Below are 22,375 nucleotides of genomic sequence, written 5' to 3' on the forward strand. Positions count from 1 at the left end.
AAATGAGGGTGACCCGATAAGTCAGGGTGGGAGGTTGGGTATTTTGCCTCATATGGCTTGAGAAGGGAGGGGCGGTGCATCTACGAGCTCATCAATGGGTGCGTGTTTGCTGGCGATGGTGGCGGACGATTCTTTTCTGCCGCGTACAGACCTGCCACTGCTCGTGCTGAAAAGGGAAAACCGCTTGCGGCTAGTCACCTCTGCAGCAGCTCGACCTAACGACCGATTGAAGCGCGTCGTTGTGGCTGCAGACACATTCGATGGAGAGCGCTGTATACTTTGTGTCTTCACAGGACCTGGAGAAGAGACGATCTCACGTTCGATGACGAGCCATTCTGCACCCACGCAGGCACCTGCCGCCTTCGCGGAGTCTGAAAGCTGGCACAGCACATATCCTGGCCAGTGCTGTCGGACTGTGGGATCAAGTAAAGAATCACACCACACGTCAATAAAAGCTTCGTCGAGAGGGACCAGCGAGAGGGCGGCCAAGTAAGGCGGCATAATATCTACGGGTGGTTCCTGCCTCAAAACATTTTTCTTGTCCGTTGACTCTGTCGTGCCGTTTGCGCGCGCCGACCCGTTTACTGTCCGGCCAGAAAGAGACTCTGCTAAACCCGTCGTGGAGCTGAGAACGCCGAAGCCAGAAGAGGAAAAACTATCCCAGTCGACCTTGTTTTCACTTGCTGGGGCACTGAGGTTTTCCTGTGACCGTATACGAGTGATTGGAGAAGAATCCTCATACAACACAGTGAGGGAACTGTATGCCGGCTTGGAGCGCCCGTGATCCATTGAAAAAGAACGCCGCTTACTCCGACCGGAGGACGAGCGTTCTGGGTCAACAGTACTCTGGGACAGCGGTGTCGGGGATGTCGTACTGCTCTGTGTCGGTAAAGACATGAGGCGAAGAGATTCTTCGGCAATAAGCCGCGAAAGGTCGAAGGGTAACACAATCCCATTCATGTTCTCCATTGCGGGAGTTGCCTTCGCCTTCAGGAGCGACCATAGGTCTTCGAGCTCTGCAGAATGCGATGAACTTGGATCGTTCTTTGCGATGAGCGCGTGGTGTAATAGTTCCGAAGGAAGTAGTTCAGACATGTCCGTCCTTCCGCTGGGACTTGTTTGTTTGATACGAACGAGTAACGCCTTAAACTGATGTGTGGTAAGATCAGGCTGGGGAAGAAACATGTCTGTCGACGCCGGAACATTGTTGAAGGGGTAATGTGCAACGAGTTCTGCAAGACGAGCAGGCAGCTTATGCGCGCGGCCTACATCTCTACACAATAGGGATTGTGAGTATCTAATCATCTCTGGAGCTTCCATTGTGCTCACCGTACGTAACAGAGGAACAAATGCTCCATTACCCTGCTGGCTCTCTGCCATTGTTCATAAAAAGCTCCGAAGCTGGTACAGTTGGATATATTTGGGGCAACAACCCACAATGCAAGCGCTTTGCTAAGTCGGTTCCCAGACATGGCATTTTGAGCCACGTGAGATGCCACAGACGATATCAGGTCCATCAATGATCTGAGAAGATCGGCATGGCCAGGTGGGAGACTCGGGAGAAGGAGAAGCGTGAAGGCAGACAGGGGATAGTTCGCCTGCTGCTCACTAAGACCAAAGGTGCGATACCACGACCATTCAGGTTGTCCTTCGAGTGCGTTCCCTGTGGTGAGGCCAAATGGACCATCCTCGAAGTGAAGATGTCGCAAAGCCCATTTGAGCACAGATGTGACATCATGGACGTCCGATGTATACCGTAGCTCGGTAAGGAAAGCTTCCTGAGCAGCTGTTCCAGCGCCGTCTTGGCCTGAGGATAGGGATGCTATAAACATAGACAGGAGCGCTTGCTGCACTTCGAAATTCTCAGAATGCCAATGGGGACGGAATATGCCAAGGGTCTCAAGTCCTAGAGATTGTTAGGGATTTTAGCCGCAATGTGGTCAATTGTGCTTACCACGTTCCATGACCACCCCTCCCGCTGTCTGCAACATTTTCAAGGCCTCTTCCAGTTTCAATCTCTTCTCGTCCAGTACTTGTTTGTCCAGCACAGTCCGGGCGATGTCTGGTATGAACGGGTCCGCTTGGTGACTAACTGGACTGGGATCGGGAAGTGTTAAAGAGAGTTGTGGGATTGGTTCGACAGATCTCGGGGAGTTCAGGTGTTTTTTCGAGCTTGATTTGTTCAGAAAAGGTAGTATAGGACTTGTGGGACGGCGTGGAGAGTGAGGGCTATTCGGAGCATCTCTTTTGGCCGGAGAGGGTGAAACGAAAGCCTTGGTCAACGGCTTGACAGGTACTTTCCCCGGCTTTTCCGGAGCCGTTGGGCTCTGCAGGCCCGTGGAATCAATTTGTCCATCTCTCTTCTTCAGAAAGGAGCGCTGAATTCTGGTTATAAAGGAAGACATGTTGATACGGTGCTACTGGGAGGGCATGTGGCTGAGTGGGAGGGTCGTGAGAGGTGATATATATCCAGGCGAATAGTGAACGGAGTGTATAAGCACGAGTCTGAAAAACAGTTGGTAAGGATGGTGGTATGAAAGGGCGTGTTCTCCTGCAGGCTCGTTGCAGGACTGAAGATGGACGAAGAAGAAAGGTATAGTTCGTTTCCAACTTGTTCACTCTTTTCGTCCATACAGAGTGTCTGCTTCCGGACGTCCCTTCCTTCGCGAGGAATGTTCTAACCACGGACGCATGTTGTCCGACTTCTTCACAGACGAATCGTGATGATGCGACGCTCGAATTCCCATGCATATACAATGTCATATAAAAAGACTGAAATACAAGTGGTAAAAATGTCCCTGGAGCCGTCGCCGTGGGACGTCACACCTGTCGGCGTTTAGATCATCGAATCTAATTATTACGGGGATCGGACGTACCCTCACCCGAGGAGCTAGGAATTAGTTGGCGTGGGCGCAGCTCCTTTGCCCAATAGATCTGAGCTGGCGGCAGATGCAGTGGCAGGGTTCAGGTTGATGACGCCAGAGTCGGTGGCTGCAGCGCTTGTGCTAGAGACCGACGCACTCGGGTTGAGTACTTGTCCTGGCGTGGCACCAGATGGGGTATTTGGGGATGAACCATCTCCAGCTTTGTCTATGTTCGCCGAGTTGTTGTTGTTTGCATTCCTCGAGCCCACAACACCTCCAACAACCGCTGCAATGATGATAGCTGCGACGATCACACCGATTATAATCAGCCACTTCGGGGAACGATACCATGGACGCTTGACGGGGGCAGCTGCGGCGACGGCACCTGCAGAACGGTCGTCCAAGGAGCCCTTCTCCAGCAGGTCTACGGTACGTCCATTGGTACCAGAGGCTTCGGCCTCAGGCACAGGGGGAGCGGGGGTACGGGAAGGGCTGGGGACGCGAGGCTCGTCCAGCAAGCCCTTTGTTTGATATCCACTCTGAGCGGTAGGAACAGACGCTGATCAGCGTTTGGGTCTTAGAGGGGCAACCGATGTGGACGGACCTGTTTCTGCTCCTTGGTCGGCTCAGGCGCCTGGGCCAACAGATCCGCGTCGTACGCTGGCATATCTCGACCGGACATGGTGGATAGACGATATTTGATGGGGGGGGATGTTGAGTGCGATGGAGATGAGAGAAGGAAGGTGTGTGAGAGAGAGAGAGAGGTGTCAAGGCCCTGCGTCGGGCTGTCCCCACTGAAGTGAGCGCTTGTGGAAGAAGCCACAGGAACCGGATGCAAGGACGCAAAGGCGGTGTTCACGTCTTGTGTTTAGTCACCGGGACTCCGGAAATCATACCTAACACAGCCACAATATCCCCTTTTTATGGTGCGTCGGAGGCATGGAGGGCACGTGCATGCACGACATACCGACCCTCATAACCCGCATTTGAGTCATCTACTTTGTTGTATATCTGCGTTTTCGGGCTCGATCGATCACTTCTCGGTACAAAAGACTAGGTGAGTGTCTAGGCTCATCGAGGACACCGTCACGCGTGGGAAGCTGTTGCTGTTGACTGCATAGCGCCGTGCCCTGCCACCGATCTAGAGTGTGCGGCATTGGTACTCATACACATGATCTGCGGCAGTTTACCAGAAGAGACGTGGAAGCAGGAGCGCTGGAACACGGGCCAAAGATTCACAATCGCCGACCTAGGCTGTGAGAAGGCAGTGACATTTGCTCATACCACGATTCGTAGACTGTCCACTGATTTTTTGGGAGTTCCACGATTTGGCGAGAGGCCTGGGCACAGAGGTATCCCAATTATATCCGGCTCCGAGAGCAGTTGGACTCGGCGAACGGTCTAGTAATGGATCGCAAGGTTGTCGTTCCTCTGCAGCAAGCGCCACGTTGGTGTCACCCACCTATCAACCAAGGCCGGGGGCGACATGCCGCCAGCATCACTACGAATGGGCTGACAAGAATAGCGCTAGCAATCTGAGTAGGTCTAACGGAGTAGACAGCGTGAACTGTCCTTTGCGGCATAAGCATGAGTACTGACAGGGGGAGCACTCATGCCCTCTTGCATTACCGGTTGGAGCTGAGAAGGGTGGCCAATATAGCTTAACTCATTAAGGGAGTGGTGCAATAAGAACGTTCCCCGAGATAGATGGTTTGACAAAGGGGGCGTGGCTCGATGACCATGTCGGCTGACTCTTGTACAGTATGGGTGGAGAAGCGAATGGTTTCCTGTTGATACATGATCTTATGGTTGTACAAGCCTGCAAAATGTGACTGATTGCAACATGCTGGTTAGGACGACCCATTCTTGCTGCCACCGCCTCTCTTGTCGCTGAGCGTCTTTAACATGTCTTTAACGCCCTGAACGCTGCCAATACTGGCCTGTCCATCGTCCCAGTTCACAACAATTGGCCACTTGACGCTATCGAGGCTATCAATCGCGGCCTTGTGAATCGCAGCTGGCGAATTGGTATCTGCTGAGAAGCTCGGAGATGCCCCGAAGCTTGCGTTGCTCCCCAGATAATTCTGGATGGTAGAGATTTGGTCGGGCGTGGGAGGCTGGGAATCGATGACTTCCAGATCAAAGTCGAGAGGCAGCTTCCCGGGAGGGTAAGGCTCAGAAACAGCCTTCTGAAGCAGCTGCAATGCCTCGTTCGAAGCTGGGACCGAAGGGCTGTGACTACGTAGACGGGTGAACATGTGAATATGAATTTTCAAAGCAAGCTGACAATATGGAAATGTTAGGACGTCGTCTGAAGAATGCGAATGCCATTGTTGTAGGAAGATGGGAGGTCAAGGTCTGGCTGACACCGATGTCCGTATTGCACCTTTGAATGTACCAGGCATAACCCGGGGTCTTCAGGGTCTCCGATTAGTGATATAAAAATCCCTAACATCTCCTCAACACTTGAGGATCACGAAGCATGCCTAGCGTTTCTACGCACCCTTCTTTGTGTTTCGCCCGGGGCACGTCCTACAGCCGCTGATGCTCTGCAGCACCATTGACTGCAAGCGGTTGCTCAAAGATGATATCGTAGAACTCCCGTTCGACGTCTGTACTTGCTTTTGAATGAATGAGAGAGAGAGCCCTAGGCCCCTACCCTGCCTAAATGCTTCCGCGGCTTCTTCCGCAAATCCGTGCGCAATGGTGACGCTTAGAAAACCAGTCCTGTCAACAGTGCCGCTGAGGCTGTACTTGTGGAGCAGTATGGCTGGATCAACAATAAACTACAGCTTGGAAAATATGCGGCGTCTTCTCGCTGTTTTACCAAATTTTACTCGACCTACGGTGCACGTTGCTGGCACCAATGGGAAGGGCAGTACCACTGCTATAGTGGAATCCATCCTGCACGCCGCAAATTTTCGTACCGGCCGTTTCAACAGCCCCCACTATGTTGATCCTTGGGACTGCATCTCCGTCAACAAGCTTCCTGTAACACAAGATCAATACACCTCTACTCGTTCCCGAATCGAATCCCTCGACGAATCGAACAAAGTTTCTGCCTCGCAATTCGAGATTCTCACCGCGACGGCACTTATGATTTTTGAGGATGAAAAGGTTGATATCGCAATCCTTGAATGCGGTATGGGAGGGAAATCCGATGCGACAAACGCTATACCGAATGAGGCAGTTTTGGTGTCGGCTTTGACGTCCGTTGACTTGGATCACCAAGCTTTCCTAGGCGACACAGTGGAAGAAATTGCTGCTCACAAGGCACATATTGCAAGACCTGGGCGGCCCTTTGTTTTGGGACCACAGAAACGTCCATCTGTTATACCCGCAGTAGAGCAGGTCACCGAACAACGAAGGGCAAACCTTGTACCAGCTCGTCTTGCAAGAGTGCGTCCATGGGAAGAAGTTGTCGACGGTCCAAAGCCTGTCAGCGACCGATCCCGACTTGAGGCAGGTACTCCGCCGCCAGGAACCCCCGTGCTGTTCGATTCAGAGTATGCGATCAAGACAATTCTTAACCTTCATGGGGAACATCAATTGGAAAACCTTTCGACCGCTCTCACCATCATCGACACAATTCGACGCGGACCGCCGTTTTCGCGCATTACGGATGAGAACATAGCCGACGGTGTCCGCTCTACCCAATGGCCGGGGCGGCTAAGCTGGACCAGAGTATGCACGCCGGATGGGCCGAAGACAGTGCTGCTTGATGCAGCTCATAACCCCGCTGGTGCCGCCGCTCTTCGAATATATCTCGACACGGTCTGGAAGAACCTGCGGACATTTCTCATTTCACTGTCGCATTCTCCGCCTAAAACGGCATTGTCTACTTTAAAGCCACTTTTACGGCCTGGAGATCGCGTTGCGGTTTTGTCCTTTTCTGCTGTCGAGGGCATGCCTTGGGTGAAACCTACCAAAGTCGAGGACTTGGTCGAGGCCTCTGTGCAGCTTGTGGGACCAAACGGAGAAGTCTTCCCTGCGAGCAATTTCGCAGAGGCGATAAGGTGGGCATCGGAAAAAGACAGCTTGCTGGTTATAGCAGGTAGCATATATCTGTTAAGCGACTTTGAACGGTTCCAGCGAAATATTTGATCATATCGCCGCTCCCTACTCCAAACATGTGCCATCCCAAACGAATCTCTCGAAATCGTTCACCCACCACTGTAGCTCACCATTCGGCGATTCATCTCTTACAATGGCGCCACCTTCTTCTACACTCTCGATTAATTCAAGCGCAAGGCCCATGCTGACGCATTCCTCTCGAACAATCTCCAGAGTGGTGGCAGGAGAGCTATTCAGACGTGCGCATAGGCGAGCTTGAAACTGTCTATCTTCAAATTGCGGCGTACATAATGTTAGAAGACCGGATTTGAGTCTGCGGAGGGTAAGAGGCGGATTGCCGAATGTCACTAGTCGGGGAATGACAGCTGTGAGGGAGTCAGGGGGGACCAAAGCTGTCAGACAAAGGTATATGGTTAGATTACGACCAATACGGAGATGATCTTCATTTACCGACACCACGTGCACGATTCCAGGCCGCCCATACTTCATCCAATCCTAGAATTCCTTTGTCGCCCATTACTCCGCGACCATTGTTCCCGACTTGAAGGACCTTGACAAGCTCCTTGGCGAGTCCATCAAAGTACTTCTCATCATCTTTAACCATATCTTTGGTTAGCGCGGTTGTGTCCAGTCCTAGACGGAATAGAGAAGAACGAATGAAAGTCGCCTCTTCAGGGAGATCAATGGACTGCCCCAAAGGCAGAGAGCGTTCATAGACTGTGAGCTTGTCGTTCAAAGCTTCAGCAGCGTCTACCTGCACGGTCATCAGCAGCTTTGTGGATAATGACCATCCTCTATCCACATACCATTGACTTCGCGTTCGACATGAACGCCTCGAGATCTCTGAATGATGCCTTCATGTCTTCATTCTGCACATCGCTGTCGAGTTTAACATTTTGAAGTAATCCATCTTGCATAAACGATTAGCTCTGATCAGAATTCTCGTATGAAGCGGCGAGTACTGATGCCCATGCGAGATCTGTCTTCGTCAGATTTGATCGGGAGTTCCCATCCCTTCGCAAGGAGTACTTTCTTCAGAACAGCATAGAACTTCGGTTCACCACCTTTTCTGAAGCTCAATTTAATCATGTTTGCACCCAAGTTGTCCGGCAAGGGCGAAGCAGGTCGAGTGGGGGGTCGGCTAGATTTTAAGGAGGTCGAACATATCTCGCAGGCAGTCAAGTAAGGATGGTTTAAAAATGTGCATGCAGGGCACGGTATCAGGCCATCGCTTGTCTCCTCTGATCTATTTTCGTTGATAGTGAGTGAACATGTCGTTTGGGGCCTCCTTTGTTGAGTTTGCGACTCAGTACGCATGGTCGATGTGAAAATTGTCTCTGGCTTCTGGACTCCGCAGAGAACGCAGTTCGGTCGCGAATCACCGAGGGCTGGAGGATTGGCGTAGGAACAGATTGGACAGATCCATCCCGCCGAGGAAACGCCAATGTCCTCCACTTCTTCCTCTTCTGCAGGATTGTCGGATTCTTCGCCAGCGGGATAGCCCAGATATAAGATTATCTTCGCCGAGCTCCGAAAGAAGCCAGCGTAGCCTTCTGTTTCTCGTATGTACGACAGAGGAAGCTCTAGAGATTGCTTGATAGGATCCACCTCATCCACATAGAGGAGACGATGAGAAGTCAAATGCATGATTCCATTCTGGTGATTTGGCGCTTTGTCCTTCCTGTTGTAATCTGTCAGAACCGGGAGTGACAACCACACGCATCCTCTATTGCTAACCCAGAATATAGACCAACTGCAGGCTGTGATGCATGAAGTTCCTCTCCTTGGTATAGGAATGAGACTGGGGCCGAATTCAAGATTTGAACACGACGTAAAAAGAACATGTGTTAAGTGTAGTACAGTTTACAGGAAGCAGTCATTACACTCGCTGATGCAAACGCCCATTATTTAATCCCGCGGAGGCGCATTTGAGGACCCTGAAACGCTCAGGGAGGAAACATCTGCTTTTTGTTTCCTAATATGGCTATATCATGTGAACATGTTAGGCAGCACTAGATGGCCCAAGCGTGCCGGCTTCCATTTCAAACCAATATTACCACCTGCTCACTCCGTCATTCACTGCGTGCTTGATAGCGATATGGAATCAGCTCCTTCCAGCTTGACACCAGATGGGACTTACCGATCTTTTCCTTCTTCAGTTTCGACCCCCAGTGTCACGAACAAGATTACTTCCAATTTACCGTGCTATTTCTTCCGCGCTCTTGGAGCGCGCGACGCAAATAGCAGCCTCCGACGTGACATCTCCCCGAAAGATGTTGAAGACTTCGCCCAAACCCCAAGAGGCAAAACCCTGATACGTAGAATATTAGAGATTATCCCTCCAGCCCCCACCAGCCAGAAGGTTGCGGAGGTTGGAGAGGAAACCTGGGCGAAGATATTGAACATCCGTCCGTGTTGTTTTACCTCTCTGCTCCCGATCAGACCATGCTAATCTCATGCAGCCGAACTGATTGCGTACCTAACTGTTACGAAACGTCCCGATACATTTCAGAGCCGTCTACGGCAAGTCTTGTAGTTGATGAGAGCGTCTTGCCATATCCTAATCCAGAGTCACAGTGCCGAACTTGCTGCCTGTAGGGGGTTTTGCCTTGGTTTCTTGGCGATGCAATGCTCACCTGACCCTCACAGACCTCGCATCAGCTTACAATGCCCCTTTCAAATCCAATGCGCGTGACGCACTTGTAGAGCACCTCCACACTCTTGACAACCGTTTCACCGACTCGGACCAATCCTTGTACGCTAGGGCTTTCAGCATAATCAATTCATCAGGAACCGGAAAGTCCAGGACTGTCCAGCAGGTGCGTCTCCCCATCTATTTCCTGTGTTCAAAGACTGCTGACTGAGCGTCCAGCTTGGGATTGGTTCAGCCGGGGAACCAATAGCTGCCGATGCGCCTCCCAGCGCGGAGGAACCCATCTTCTGTCTGCCAATCAATCTGCGAGCAGCCGGGGCACCTGGGTGGCCGCCGGCAGATGATATCCCTAGGGATTACTTCGAAAGGTTACCAAGGGACAATGACCACTCGATAACTGCACATGTCAAATGCGCTGCCTTTCTAGGAGTTGCGCTGTCGACCGCTTTGACATATTTGAAGAATATAGAGCAGAAAGAGCCCGGACTTGGCTATGTTCAACTAGAATAATATGGAAGACACTGATCGCACGTATCGCGAGACATTCTGGGGCACAGTGATAGCTGCTGCTAAACAGGTACGAGCCTTGTGTGTGCGAGCGCCGGATTCTACTGACTCTTCCCCAAGTCCGCTGAGTCGTGGGAGGATACATGGAACGCAGATGGAGACAACAACATCCTAAGCATTTCGTCACAGTGCTACGAGCGGTATATTGCCCCGCCTCTAAACAACCTCATGGAATATTTGCAAAACATCCGCGGCCAGCGCGTCCAAGCCATCGTCTACTTCGATGAAACGGGGACATTGCAACTTCTCTATCGGATTCTCCTGAGACTGAGCAACCGCCAACCCAGGACGGTACCACTGTGGCTGGTGTTCATGGCGACTAATGTTTCTGTCACCGACTACATGCCGACCCCGGAGCGCAGTATGTCTTTCCGAAGCTGGGTGCCTTTCCTCTTCTGATATGGTTATGTAGTCAACTCGGCTAGGCTGAGTCCTGAGGGAGCGACTTTAATCCCGCCATGGTATTCCCTTGGATGGGATCATTGGGCGGAGAAGGCCATTGAGAGTCGTACCATGAAAGACCTACGGTCTTGGAAGCATGCATCATATTATGGGCGTCCCATGTGAGCTATGACCCGTATGCCTTTTCTGATTCTCATCACACCCACCACAGGTGGTATGCCCATATCTTGGCAGATGAATTGCACGACCTTCTCCAACAAGGCAGTTTCAAGTTGTTTTGCGGTTAGGTATTCGACCCGACGGATCTTGATACAGTCTTCGCCGCATTTTCACTCATTATCAACCTGGACCTTGTCCTACATACAGCAGAAGCGGGCACAATGGCAGATAAGGCCGTTTCAAGTTATATGCGACTATTCGACGGCGTACAGCAATACCCAGCATTGGCGCTCCTGACTCACACACCCGCAGAACCGTTGCTGTCGCTGTGCGCCGCGCATAAGCTCTTCATCAGCAAAGACGTGTTCTCCAAGGCGTTTCGCACCCTGGTTAAAGACCTCTGTAGAGGAAACCTGGTCCCAAAAGAGGATATTGACGAGCTCGCTGCCAGAATTTTTTTGTATTGCCCTCGAGTACTTGCCCTCAAGAGAAATAGAGGCGAGCAGGAGCCGCTCAGGTACGTTCGCTTGATCGACTGGCTGGAGTGCCTCCTTGGACCATGTCTGGACGAGGAATTCAAAGAAAAATTCGCCAACCATCACATCAATTTCACACATTGGCTGGTGACAAAAGCGGCTCTCCCTGAGGAAGTGACCAGATACGAGCAACGTATGTCTCCGTGGGTTGCCACTTTGAGCGTTCTTCCCAGCAATTTCCTCGCTAACTTGTGGGTGAGAGGCAGCGCACTGCAATGTTCGCATAATCAAGAATCGTTCGACTACGCGGTCGTCTGCTACACCGGTTCCGTAGAGGATGACGCCCCCTTTGACCCCACCCAGTTAACGTTTGTTTACGGCCAGGTCAAGTTCAAGGTGAATCCGGATTACCAGGCGCGGGACAGAATCCGGCCCATTGGCCTGACCGACCAGCTGAAGCGCACAGGGGAGCCGTACCTGGTCCTGTTGATGGACTTTGGCACGGAGGCACCTTTCTCTGATACCAATACACGTGTCCGCATGAGAAAGCCTGCCCGTCACTCTACTCGCCCGACAAGATCGGCGAGTAAACAGAGTAGCAATCGCGCAGTCGATAGACAGCGTTGGACGCTCGAGATGCGCGGCCGTACCGCTGAGACATACCCTGTTCTGAAGGAACTGAGCGTCGACGACCTCTTCGTGGCCCTGCTCGACAGCTTTCAACCGTGGGCAGAGGCACTATGCGAGGAAACCCGGCCGTGCTCTCGCTTCTATGGCCCGCCGGTCCAGTGGATGGTGGACTTCGTTACGGACAGAAACGGTCTCAACCAAGGCGATGTTGACATGAAAGACGGATGAGGTGTCACTTCCGCACGTGGAGTAGTGTAGATATCACAATGTACCAGTAACTGAATGGTGTTTGAGTAACACGCATGCACATTATACCACAGTACGACGGCATCCCTCTGAGTTGGATTAATTATACTCTTCCACTTGAATTCAAGCTACTTCGGTGCAGTGCGGACCGCGCCACTAGATGGCGCCGTCCGGTCATCCCTGGACAACGTAGTTGGATAGGTCTTAAAACGTTACAATGATATATCGGTATGGTGGCTATATATGTAGCACCCATATGTATAACATCGTCTGACGTCAGAGGACCCATGCTCACGCTCTATCACTGACCATGGGCCAGCGTCTCGAAACGTTGGACCGTCTCGATCGACTCTGCTGGAAATACCATGGTCATACCCGAGGCGCTCAACGACCACACAACGAGAGCCCAACATGACGACGGCCTCTCCAATCATCAAGCATGGAGAACACCCCTCACGCTCGCCGCTGACCAGAGACTCAGGCTTTGCGGAGTGCCACAGGTGTCTAGCAACTTAACCGACCCAGTTCAAGTGCTGGTATCCTGGAACATCGATACCGTGTTGACACTGCAGAGTATTTCGGGCAACATCCCATCAGCCGCCACCACCCGCCGTCGCACGTTTTACGTCCAGTTCTCTGTGTCTGGTTTGACTCATATCGAAATCGCGCGATCCAGCGGCCCAGTCGCTGTTGAGGGACGCTGGGCCTGCTTCTCAGATAAGGATATGCAAGCGCAATTCATGTCCCGAGACCTTATTGATGGGCGAGAAGCGGATTTGGCTCTGGACACTTTCGTGAGCATAACATCCCTAGCCATCTCTGTTTCATGTTTAAACACGCAGCAGCACGGGCGTGTTTCTGGCATCTTCGCAGTACCATCTTTCTCGTTGTTCTTAGGCAACAACGAATGGGACGGTGTTTGTATTTTTGACATCGACAAGATCTCGGAAATCGCGTCCGTCCCTGCACAGTCGAGGGCAGGATCCATCAGCCGCGACAGGGTTCGACCAGAAAGTCAGGATCGCATTGGCGAGATCCCGCCTTGCGGGACCGTCTTGTACGATCATTGTGTCGGCTCCGTATTATACATCCGGCGTGCTCATGACTTTGTTCCATATGACAAGTGTCCGACACGTCCTCCGAAAACCCGGGTCAACCGACCGCGTGGGCCGAAGTCCCGACCAGCGGCGACTCATACGTTCTCTGTTCGACGCTGGGACCGAAGGCGGCGTCTCTGCTCATCCTTGAACACTCCAAGTCTAAGGCCACGACCACCCTCCGTCAAGTGATCTTGCCGTCGTTTCCGATTGCTTATCGCCGGCGTCATGAACGAGCAACCACGTCGTGGGAGGTCCTAAGAACGGCTGGGGAGTCCGATTTCCTCCGGCACTGCAACTCCTTGCATGTATTGCCAGCGAAGAACACCGCGGGCTGTGTTTTGTTGGTGGGACAAAAGGAGTCAAGTCTCTGGATAGAGCTCTCCCTGAGGTGTACGGCAAGAGAACGCCTCTCGGTCCCAGTGGCAGAGATCCCTCGGCCCTTGCTGGCGAAAGCCGATCCTGATATTCAGTTCAGCTCGGTTGCTCTTGTGAGTACTAACCCCATGAAAATGATAATATCTGAGCGATATACCAGGACATTCGAGCTCGTCTGGCAGCGGGCGGCTTGATCCGCGAGGCTCCAGTTGAGGTGCCTCAAGCCGTCCACGGTTTGCCACCACAGACCAGCACCGCTGGTCACCTTGTGGTGTACAAGGCTGAGTTCTACGGACGCCCCGGTCCTGCGATGAACATCAACCTGACATTCGGAGTACACCGGCCCTACTCACTGGTGAATGCGACCGTGGATGGTTACTGTTCAATCTGGGTGGTTGATGTCCCGACGCCGAGAGGTCATCGTTGGATCTCTATCGAAAAGGACGAAACGGGCGGAGAAGACGAGCCCTCTATGTACCGCTTCCGATACAGCGATCGTGAGGCTGGCGACGGCGTGTCGCTCCTAGCCACCTCCCTCGGTGCCAATCGCTCCAAAGCCTGTCATCCAGATGACGGGTACTTGGCGATGGCCATCGAACAAGATATTCTTGCACTGCAGGACGGTAATGAACCCAGAATGCGTCAATTCGCTGCGTTGCGCTTGGGTTGTTGAACGGCGAGTCTTCCTGGTCAGTGTGATTTTTACAAATCAACAAAGCAGATCAGATAGTCATTACACATTTATCGATCACTGAAGGAAAGGACCCCGGATAACTCTATGCATAGCCTCCGGTCTTTACCGATGCAGTCCCTGTCCCTCCAAGCAGCATCCCGGCCGAGCCGCGATTTTGCACCCCGTACCTGTACCAATATGCTTCCAAAATGTCCTTCAATAGTAATCAACGAGTAGGCAAGAACTATAGGAAAAGGCATCTTGACGTCAATTGATCAGAAGCAACTACTCTTGTGTGTCCTTTTCGATCGCGTGTTGCTAGGAGAACTGTATCGATCGCGGCCAACGAACGGCATTCAATGGCTTGTCCCGATCTCTCGACACATTAAGATTGCACGATCGCGAGGTATGGAGGGTACAGGTTCCAGAAACAAGGCAGATTTCAATGCTGGAACACATTTTTTTTTCTGAAAGCATTAATTTCTGTCCGGCGGACGGCGTGTCGTGCTGTACGCCTGGACGGATGCGGCGGAAAAATGCAAATCCGCTTAGCATCGTGTGGGTTTGATATAACCACTATTCTATGTGGTCGGTGAATGTATCCTCTAACGTAGTGTTTAGCCAATTTAGATTCGAACATACTGTTTCCACACAACTCTACTTCCGGAACTGTGTCATAGAGCAGGACACTGCCTGTCGTTGTTGAACTGAAGCACAACCACCTGGTAGTGTTCGTTTGAGCCACTTATCATTGAAAGCTGCATGCGGAAGTAACAGGAACATGACCACGGGGAACAGGGAACGGAACATCAGGAACGTTCCGTCGGATCTCGGCAAGCACGGTCCATCCGCATGTTTCTCTGAAACGAATCCTTTCAATTTTGTGGGTCAGATGTGTCAATGCTCACCAGACCACGTAATTGAACAGGGGGAGCAAAGTTCCGTGGTCCTCTGATTCTACAATGAGCTGTTGCGAGGTGCAGGGCCTTAAAACTACAATTGATCCTCGAGCTTGTCCCATCGTATCAATTGCCCGAGAAAGAAAATCTGGCCGAGGATCGTCAATTTCAAATACCGCCAACGTCATTGTCAGAGAAGTCATCGGGAAGCTTAAGGAGTTGACTCGCACCGTAAATCCGAAAACCCGCATTGAGTGTGCTGATTTCCTACCCATGTGCCTTCGGGTAATGAAACGAGAGCTCTGCCGCACGAAACATGTGAAATACTGCAACGTTGCGAATAGCACCGCTCAAGTCACCGCTTTGACATCACGTGCGCTGATTATTGATTGGAACAGAGCTACGTAATAATCACAATCACGGGCTTTTGCTTTTTGGCGCCACAGGTCTGACAATGCATCAGATTGTTCTGTTAACATTCTCCTGATATCGCGACGGCACCTTTGCGGGACCATTTACGTATACTGACCACTCCATTTCGATTCGGCTTCCGGTTCACCTTGTGTAATATGGCACAGGTGAATCGATGGCAATACAAGCCCGAGGGCGTGCTCATGGGCGCTAGGTGATATTAGGGGTTGTGTCGGACTGAAGTCAATTGAGGTTCGAGATCACGGCACACCTTGAGGACATTCTGTTGGAACGTTTGTGCCACTGATCAATGACTTTAATTGCGATTGATAGGTGCCATGCTCGGACGGCCAACGCCGACACATTCCGGATGATCATTGCGGAGGAGTGACGGGTGGAAATGTTGTGCAAGGATCTCTGACCACGAGGGCGGCAATCCAACGTCCGCTCTGACGCGTAAAGGATCGCCGCGGATTGTGGCTTCGGTCGTCAATTGCATCGCTGTCAGATGGCGAGCAAGCTGGTTGACCCACGTGGTCTAGTTCAAGTGATGTGTGCTTGGGGCTGGGATGGCCTGGTGGTGGTAACCTGCGTCAAACTTGAGTCAGGCGATCGGTGAAGAAGAGAAGCGATAATCGTGTGATGGAAAGTGAGACCAACGTATTGTCTATTAAACTTGGCAGGTGCCCGATCATGGTGCAAGACAATTCCGTGAGCACGTTCGGCCGGAGGAATTCCGTATGGGGTGGGATCAAGGATATGCGAGGTCAATGAATAGACAGCGCGCCGAGAGGTATCCGAGCGGTCAAATTGCTAATATAGTGGGATGTCGTAAAGCGGTTCATAGTTGATTCACTTCTAGGAGTGGGCATTATCTGTTGGTCGTCATGTTGTTGGCTCAGGGTTGTTGTGACGGAAAGTCAGGAACGTGTTGGAGTTCTCGATACGACGAGAGAGAAGCTGTGGAGTGAGGAGGTTTGGAATGGGGTGCGGAAAGAAGCGGGCGTGCGGGGAGGGAACGTGGCTGTAGCCCCGTGAGAGAAAGGCGAGGGAGGATGAAGCGATGAATAGCAACGGGGGTGACCGGGCGGGCTGTGCTGATTGCAACAGAGGCGATTATTCAGTCCGAGAGGAGGATCGGCCGGATGACGGGTAGCGCGGAATCTAGATTCAGTCTAGATATATATGGAATCGGGGCAGTTCTGGCGATAAACGAAAGCAGTTCATCATTCCTTGACTCGCAGGGAGAGAACTTGGTTGCTTAAAGAAGGAGAGAAAACGTACGGTTTACCGGCGGTGAGGACGGAGAATACCGGAGAAATAGTGAATTTAAGGCCCAGATTTGGAATGTTAGATTGTTAAGAATGTGAGGATTGAATGAAATGGAGGATGAGGAGCCCGAGGCGATGAGATGAGGTGACGGGTGAGAAGGAGAAGACTGAATGTAAGCACGCGGGGGGGCAGTGCCGGTTCTCCCATTTTATTCGCGTCACCCCCTGAGGAGAGGAAAGGGCCCTGACTCCGCCCATCCCAACCGCCGCTCTTGATGAATGTTCACCACAAGAACAGCCTTTTCCCCCGTCTCTTTTCGCTCATTTTCAAATACAGAGCCATCAAGATGTGCATGACCCACCCGTGCCGTATGCCCGACGACAACGAAGAAAAAGAAGCGGTGTAAAAAAGAAGTGCGTTGCCGCCTATAAACCTCCTGCCTTTATAACGGAACACCACATCCCTGACCTGCTGGCCTCTCGTCCATTGTTCTTCCCTCCCTTCTCCACGCTCCTCCCCCAACCCGCTTCCTCCTGATTATCCCATATCCACCCCACTGCTCAACAACTACATCCATTTCCATTGTCCTCCTAGTCGCTTTCCGAAACCGTACAGTAACAGCCCCCCAACTTCCTCCCCCTTGGCCATTCTCAAACGACGACCATCCACTCACCCTCACAGCGGTCCGATTCTCACTTTACGAATACAGGCAGCAGCAATGAACACCCCATCACCTATCTCTGATCTCGAGGAGCAGCGCAACCAGCAGATTGCCCTCTTCAATGGATATGCTCACACAAGTCAGCAACCATTCTTGCCCTCTCCCCCAATGAGCGTCGCTGGAGCACAGCTCGCGAATGCTGATGCAGTTCCTCGCCCGCTCACCATGCACGAACAGCAATTGTTGGCCCATCTCGATCGTCTAAAATTCTTCTTGGCGACTGCCCCGTCCCAGTGGGAAGATGGTAACATGGGAAGTACCTCCCCTCCAGAGCACCAGCACCCGGCTTTGAACCGCTTCCTCCTTCCTTCTAGCGAGTATGTGTCTTGCGTGCTCTGGAATGGCTTGTATCACATCACCGGTACCGATATCGTCCGTGCACTCGTGTTCCGTTTCGAGGCCTTTGGACGTCCCGTTCGGAACATGAAGAAATTCGAAGAGGGTGTCTTTTCTGATCTGCGGAATCTGAAGCCTGGCACTGATGCGTGCCTGGAGGAGCCCAAGGTACGTCCCGCGATCCGCACATGTGACCCGCAGTGTTCTGATCCTCGCATTAGTCGGCTTTCCTTGATCTGCTCTTCAAGTATCAGTGCATTCGCACCCAAAAGAAGCAGAAAGTGTTCTACTGGTTCTCGGTTCCTCATGATCGGCTCTTCCTTGATGCGCTCGAGCGTGATCTCAAGCGTGAACGCATGGGCCTCGAGGCCACGACTGTGGTTGTCGGTGAGCCTGCTCGGTCATTCAAGTACGATTCCAAGCGGAGCCTGTACGACCAATTCCTCAAGGGACAAAGCGTCGATGGAGAGGACGAGCTCGACCAGGCGGCGCGTCAAGCTGGGGTCATATCTAACTACGATGTACCCGCTGGCACAATGACTCCCGAACCAACCCCGATCCCGGGCCACATCTCCAATATGTTCTCCCTTTTCGAAGGCTCGCCAACGTACAAGCAGCGCAGAAAGAGGGCACTTAAGCCCTCCCGCTCTTCGCGCTTCTCCCGCCCGTCTTCTATGATGGGCGAAGCTCGCTCCGAGTCCATCAGCGACTGGGAGAGCGACAGCCAGCGAAGCACGAGCGTCGATCTCAGTATGCCCCACATCCAGTACCAGGAAGCCACATACATGCAGATGAACCCGAACCAATACGTGCAGTATGTTTCGCCTCCTGCCTTCCAGCAGCAATTCTACATGAACCAACCTATGCCGACGCCTCCCTCCTCTGTCGCTTCTTCGTTCTTTGAGATGCAAGCCCCCATGATGAAGACCAAGGTTTTCGCATGCCAGTTGCACACATGCGGTCGCGTCTTCAAGCGCATGGAACATCTCCGACGTCATCAACGGACCCACACGATGGAGAAACCCTACGCATGCGCCAAGTGTTGCAAACGTTTCAGCCGCAGCGACAATCTTGCTCAGCATGTGCGCACGCACGGCCGAGAGGAGGGTACAGGCGCCGGTATACTCGCTTCCCAGCTCCGTGTATCCGTCCAGGAGTCTATCAGCGAGCCCGAGTTTGAGTCCGACGAGGACAGCCTCATGTCTGATCCCCGCGAGATCGAAGTCACCGTCGAAGAGGGTGCAGCTGCGGAGGGCGAGGAAGGTCTACTGCTTCGTCAGACAGCGATGGCGGGCGAGCACAGTCTGTACAACGTCCCGCAGTTTGCTGCTTCAGCCCCCAACGTCTCGTTGTCTTCGGAGGGCTTCACATACGGTGGTCTGGCAACGCCTCCTGGCTCTGCTCCATTCATGCCCGCTGATGGCTCAGCATGGCCCCCACAGACCAACAACTTCCTCTTTGCACAAGAAATGCATCGTCCTCCTACGGCACCCGCTACTCCAAATCTTGAGCAGTTAAAACCATCTGCATTCGGTGCCTACGGCCCTAGCCCCATTCGGCGGCATAGGAGTGTCACTCCTAACCTGCCTGCTCCTGTACCTCAGGCATACCTCCGCCGTGGGAACAGTGCTGATAACTACGCCCCTAGCAAGGCATGGCACACCAAGTACACCAGCCCATTGGCCACTCCTCTGGTTTCCTCGCCTGTGGCCGAACCTGAGACGGCAACGCAGGAGAACTACATGCGCGGGATGAATTCGACTGAAATGGATAATGGTCTGTTGCGTTCGGATGGCTCCTATGCCTCTGCTTCTAGTGGAGTGCCCGAACTGACCTACTCCATTTTCGATTCCCCCTTCAACTCGGCTAGCTCTAGCAGCTCCCTCCCTTCGCTTCACCTCTTCACTGATCCCAAAGACCTCGTCAGCCCGACAGGCACCTCCGCACTCTTCTCATTCGATGCTGCCGCTGCTACTCCTACCCCCACAGCTGCGTCTGTTGCAGAGGCTTTCAGCGAGTTCACGAAGGGCAGGCGATCGACAGCTCTCTGATCGACTTACGTCAATTGATTCGAACTTTGATATCTTGCTCTTCTCACTTGAAACGAAGTGTATAACATGGGTCTGGCTACCTTAACTTCGGCCTTGGAATTAATCTCAGTTGTTCTCTCCCACCTCCCTACTGTATCTGCATTTCGAGTCTGAATTGGTTACCACCGCAATCTATAACTCACATTCTATACTAGTGTCTTTCGAATGTCGCTTCTTGCGATAGCAATGGCCGTGTACTACCTTATACCCCGGCCATGCAATTCAATCAAATGAAATGAATCTCACTCAACCTCTATTGTTGCCGCGTGTTCTTCATGAGCCGACCTTTGATTGCGGTGCACGCTTATCCATCACCGAGAACGTTTCAATTCAGATCTTCGGCGCATCACCCGATCCTAATTGTTTCTCCTCGGTTGATAGACTTTATCAATCATAAAAGGGCGGTCAATATCTCTTCACTGACCGAACGATCGGTGGAAGAAGTCGCACCAGAGGCGGTGAAGATGCTCGTGAAGATCATGTATCATTACCGTCGTCGTCCGCCGATCTTCCATAAACAATCGAGGACACGCTGAATATTGTCCGTGAATTCCAGTCAGCTTCTACGTCGAACGAAAGCGATGTAGGTGCCTTATGCAAATAGTCCTAAAGTGTCCACAAGTCCTCTTTCCCAAGCACGTCACCAGCCTTGTCCGCTTTGCCAGTTGTTCGCCCCCATCTGACCGCCTGGCCATCCTGCACCACCTGGACCAGGACCAGGCGTACCTCCGGAAGCCCAGCTGCCGTGCGCCGATTGCATGCCAGGCATGTTCATCGGAATGTTCATCCCCATGCCCATACCAGCCATATTTCCCATGTTCCCCAAATTGGGTATGCCCATGTTGCCCATTCCGGCCATGCCAGCCATGTTCATGTTACCCATGCCCATACCCAGAGGCATCCCCAACCCGCCCATGTTGTTCATGCCCCCCATGCTCCCCATGCTGCTCATTCCGCCCATACCCGGCGCACCCATCCCAGGCATGCCGACGACGGGCAACCCCTGATGCATCGCCCCCATACCCTGCATGGCTTGCGGCATCCCACCCATAGCACCATGCATCCCGGGGATCATCCCCATTCCCATCCCGCCGTTCAGCATTCCCATTCCCTGCATGCCTTGTTGAGGCATCCCTGGAGGGCCCATCCCTATCCCGAACACTTCCTGCTGAGGAAGCATGCTATAGTTGGGCCCTCCCTGTGCCATCATCCCGATGCTCATGGGCTGGCCCATAGCCGCACCAGAAAGCATAGGGCTTGCCTGCATAGGTTGCATAGGGCGTGGCTGTTGACCCAGCGGAATACCTTGTGATTGATTCGAGTGCGGGAAATGAGAAGGCATTGGTTGGCCTGGGGCTGGGCGAGGAACTGCGCGCTGGGCATTCGGCGGGGGTGCGAGGAGCGTAGGGCCAGAAGCGTTCCCCCTTGTTGGAGACTTGGGTCGGAGGGATTCGATCTCCCCCGAGTTGGGAACGACGCTGCGCACGCCTTCGGTAAAGTTGCTTTCGTATGATTCGAGTGTCCAGTGGACCGCGTTCTCCGGGAGAGACGCCTGGTCGACACGTTCAAAGTCTTCGCCCGCTGTGAGCCAGCCTGGTCGGAGAGAAGACATCCTGCCGAATAGCTCGAGTCGGCGCATGCCCATGCAGAAGTTTTCAATTAGGCTGTAGAGCTCCGGCGGCTTGCGAGTGGGATCCTCCGGATCACCCTCCCATATGATCACGTCCGTGTCTTGCAAAGTCATGAGGGAGATTCGAGCTCAAAGGTGCAGCACATACCGATGTTGCAGTGTACAAACCAAGCATCGGTCGAGCGGCGTACCGTACCCCGAATGCCCATGAGACAATGTTGCTTGGTGTGTGTTAGGAGCGAGGAGGTCGGCTCGTCGCCCTGTTCTCCGGCTGAGTTTCGGCATGTATTGAGGAAGTGGTGCACACTCACGCCGGGCCCCTTAACACCCTCCTTATTCGTCCTTATCCAGACGATGTCTTCTGCCCTCCTGTACCCCCACCGAGCGAGGACCTCCCTTCCCTTCTCGAGCCCATCATCGCTCCCATTGCCGACCCACATGAAAACGAAACTCGGGTCTGCAGCTAGTTGGGGAACCGGGAGGGAGATGAGGTCGTCCCATGTCCACGTGTGGGAAGAGTGGAAGGGGTCGAGGACGATGACGTCGAATTTGAGCGGGGTGAGGCAAGTGAGGAGGGAGGAAGTCGAGGAGGGGTTTGGAGCGAGTGGGAAGGGGAGATATGTCGGTGGATGGGCGCTGTGGGAGACGGCTTCTTTCTTCAGCTGGAGGAGGCGGCGTTGTTTGGGATACCTGAACCGTTGAGCGAACATTTCGGAGAAGAGTTAGAGGGATGGACATACTCTTCGAATCTCCTGTCGAGCTCGGCTCCTTGGACGTAGTTCTGCGGCCATTCTCCT

At 52.8% G+C, this 22,375-nt stretch overlaps 9 protein-coding genes across 9 annotated transcripts; 5 read left to right on the forward strand and 4 right to left on the reverse strand.

The window, feature by feature from the left end:
* Positions 1 to 11: 11 nt before the first annotated feature.
* Positions 12 to 2,456, reverse strand: DACRYDRAFT_102553 (uncharacterized protein). The gene is made up of 3 exons (XM_040767640.1): positions 1,955 to 2,456; positions 1,330 to 1,906; positions 12 to 1,273 (listed from the first exon to the last, which is right to left on the reverse strand). The coding sequence occupies exons 1-3, from the start codon at positions 2,403 to 2,405 to the stop codon at positions 49 to 51; spliced, it is 2,253 nt and encodes a 750-aa protein (XP_040624060.1). The 5' UTR covers positions 2,406 to 2,456; the 3' UTR covers positions 12 to 48.
* Positions 2,457 to 2,746: 290 nt separating this feature from the next.
* DACRYDRAFT_25281 (uncharacterized protein) lies at positions 2,747 to 3,571 on the reverse strand. The gene is made up of 3 exons (XM_040774101.1): positions 3,469 to 3,571; positions 2,877 to 3,403; positions 2,747 to 2,826 (listed from the first exon to the last, which is right to left on the reverse strand). Exons 1-2 carry the CDS (start codon positions 3,544 to 3,546, stop codon positions 2,891 to 2,893), a joined length of 591 nt encoding a protein of 196 aa, XP_040624061.1. The 5' UTR covers positions 3,547 to 3,571; the 3' UTR covers positions 2,747 to 2,826; positions 2,877 to 2,890.
* A 1,030-nt stretch (positions 3,572 to 4,601) lies between these two features.
* DACRYDRAFT_119632 (uncharacterized protein) lies at positions 4,602 to 5,195 on the reverse strand (the record flags this gene model as incomplete). The annotated part of the gene is made up of 2 exons (XM_040770834.1): positions 4,602 to 5,102; positions 5,152 to 5,195. The coding sequence occupies 2 exons, from the start codon at positions 5,193 to 5,195 to the stop codon at positions 4,715 to 4,717; spliced, it is 432 nt and encodes a 143-aa protein (XP_040624062.1). The 3' UTR covers positions 4,602 to 4,714.
* A 471-nt stretch (positions 5,196 to 5,666) lies between these two features.
* On the forward strand, positions 5,667 to 6,968 carry DACRYDRAFT_91792 (FolC bifunctional protein; the record flags this gene model as incomplete). Its single annotated transcript, XM_040777024.1, has 1 exon — positions 5,667 to 6,968. The coding sequence occupies one exon, from the start codon at positions 5,667 to 5,669 to the stop codon at positions 6,966 to 6,968; it is 1,302 nt and encodes a 433-aa protein (XP_040624063.1).
* A 15-nt stretch (positions 6,969 to 6,983) lies between these two features.
* DACRYDRAFT_59608 (uncharacterized protein) lies at positions 6,984 to 8,782 on the reverse strand (the record flags this gene model as incomplete). Its single annotated transcript, XM_040775573.1, has 5 exons — positions 6,984 to 7,330; positions 7,389 to 7,710; positions 7,745 to 7,848; positions 7,901 to 8,619; positions 8,676 to 8,782. The coding sequence occupies 5 exons, from the start codon at positions 8,780 to 8,782 to the stop codon at positions 6,984 to 6,986; spliced, it is 1,599 nt and encodes a 532-aa protein (XP_040624064.1).
* A 155-nt stretch (positions 8,783 to 8,937) lies between these two features.
* DACRYDRAFT_119634 (uncharacterized protein) lies at positions 8,938 to 10,818 on the forward strand (the record flags this gene model as incomplete). Its single annotated transcript, XM_040770835.1, has 9 exons — positions 8,938 to 9,346; positions 9,401 to 9,470; positions 9,516 to 9,532; positions 9,588 to 9,757; positions 9,811 to 9,880; positions 10,149 to 10,168; positions 10,219 to 10,519; positions 10,571 to 10,721; positions 10,772 to 10,818. Coding segments are annotated over 9 exons (1,254 nt in total), but the record flags the coding sequence as incomplete, so codon positions are not given.
* An 81-nt stretch (positions 10,819 to 10,899) lies between these two features.
* Positions 10,900 to 12,118, forward strand: DACRYDRAFT_25284 (uncharacterized protein). The gene is made up of 2 exons (XM_040774102.1): positions 10,900 to 11,377; positions 11,429 to 12,118. Exons 1-2 carry the CDS (start codon positions 10,941 to 10,943, stop codon positions 12,051 to 12,053), a joined length of 1,062 nt encoding a protein of 353 aa, XP_040624066.1. The 5' UTR covers positions 10,900 to 10,940; the 3' UTR covers positions 12,054 to 12,118.
* Positions 12,119 to 12,436: 318 nt separating this feature from the next.
* Positions 12,437 to 14,219, forward strand: DACRYDRAFT_112124 (uncharacterized protein; the record flags this gene model as incomplete). Its single annotated transcript, XM_040769350.1, has 4 exons — positions 12,437 to 12,865; positions 12,917 to 13,139; positions 13,196 to 13,659; positions 13,707 to 14,219. 4 exons carry the CDS (start codon positions 12,437 to 12,439, stop codon positions 14,217 to 14,219), a joined length of 1,629 nt encoding a protein of 542 aa, XP_040624067.1.
* A 3,183-nt stretch (positions 14,220 to 17,402) lies between these two features.
* Positions 17,403 to 20,020, forward strand: DACRYDRAFT_85168 (STE-domain-containing protein). The gene is made up of 2 exons (XM_040776718.1): positions 17,403 to 18,026; positions 18,080 to 20,020. The coding sequence occupies exons 1-2, from the start codon at positions 17,520 to 17,522 to the stop codon at positions 19,907 to 19,909; spliced, it is 2,337 nt and encodes a 778-aa protein (XP_040624068.1). The 5' UTR covers positions 17,403 to 17,519; the 3' UTR covers positions 19,910 to 20,020.
* The last annotated feature ends 2,355 nt before the right edge of the window (positions 20,021 to 22,375 follow it).

The sequence above is a fragment of the Dacryopinax primogenitus genome, assembly GCF_000292625.1.
Source record: "Dacryopinax primogenitus strain DJM-731 SS1 chromosome Unknown DACRYscaffold_24, whole genome shotgun sequence".
NCBI lineage: Eukaryota > Fungi > Basidiomycota > Dacrymycetes > Dacrymycetales > Dacrymycetaceae > Dacryopinax > Dacryopinax primogenitus.

What these genes read in the sequence shown, in the direction of transcription:
- DACRYDRAFT_25284 (XM_040774102.1), top strand. Translation starts at nt 10,941, where the DNA reads ATGGCAGATAAGGCCGTTTCAAGTTATATGCGACTATTCGACGGCGTA. An exon ending in CTCCCTGAGGAAGTGACCAG is followed by an intron (nt 11,378 to 11,428) that starts ATACGAGCAACG and finishes CGTTCTTCCCAG; the next exon opens with CAATTTCCTCGCTAACTTGT.
- DACRYDRAFT_102553 (XM_040767640.1), bottom strand. Translation starts at nt 2,405, where the DNA reads ATGTCTTCCTTTATAACCAGAATTCAGCGCTCCTTTCTGAAGAAGAGA. An exon ending in AGGGGTGGTCATGGAACGTG is followed by an intron (nt 1,907 to 1,954) that starts GTAAGCACAATT and finishes AACAATCTCTAG; the next exon opens with GACTTGAGACCCTTGGCATA. An exon ending in TTGTTCCTCTGTTACGTACG is followed by an intron (nt 1,274 to 1,329) that starts GTGAGCACAATG and finishes CCTATTGTGTAG; the next exon opens with AGATGTAGGCCGCGCGCATA.
- DACRYDRAFT_25281 (XM_040774101.1), bottom strand. Translation starts at nt 3,546, where the DNA reads ATGTCCGGTCGAGATATGCCAGCGTACGACGCGGATCTGTTGGCCCAG. An exon ending in CGACCAAGGAGCAGAAACAG is followed by an intron (nt 3,404 to 3,468) that starts GTCCGTCCACAT and finishes CCTACCGCTCAG; the next exon opens with AGTGGATATCAAACAAAGGG.
- DACRYDRAFT_85168 (XM_040776718.1), top strand. Translation starts at nt 17,520, where the DNA reads ATGAACACCCCATCACCTATCTCTGATCTCGAGGAGCAGCGCAACCAG. An exon ending in CGTGCCTGGAGGAGCCCAAG is followed by an intron (nt 18,027 to 18,079) that starts GTACGTCCCGCG and finishes TCCTCGCATTAG; the next exon opens with TCGGCTTTCCTTGATCTGCT.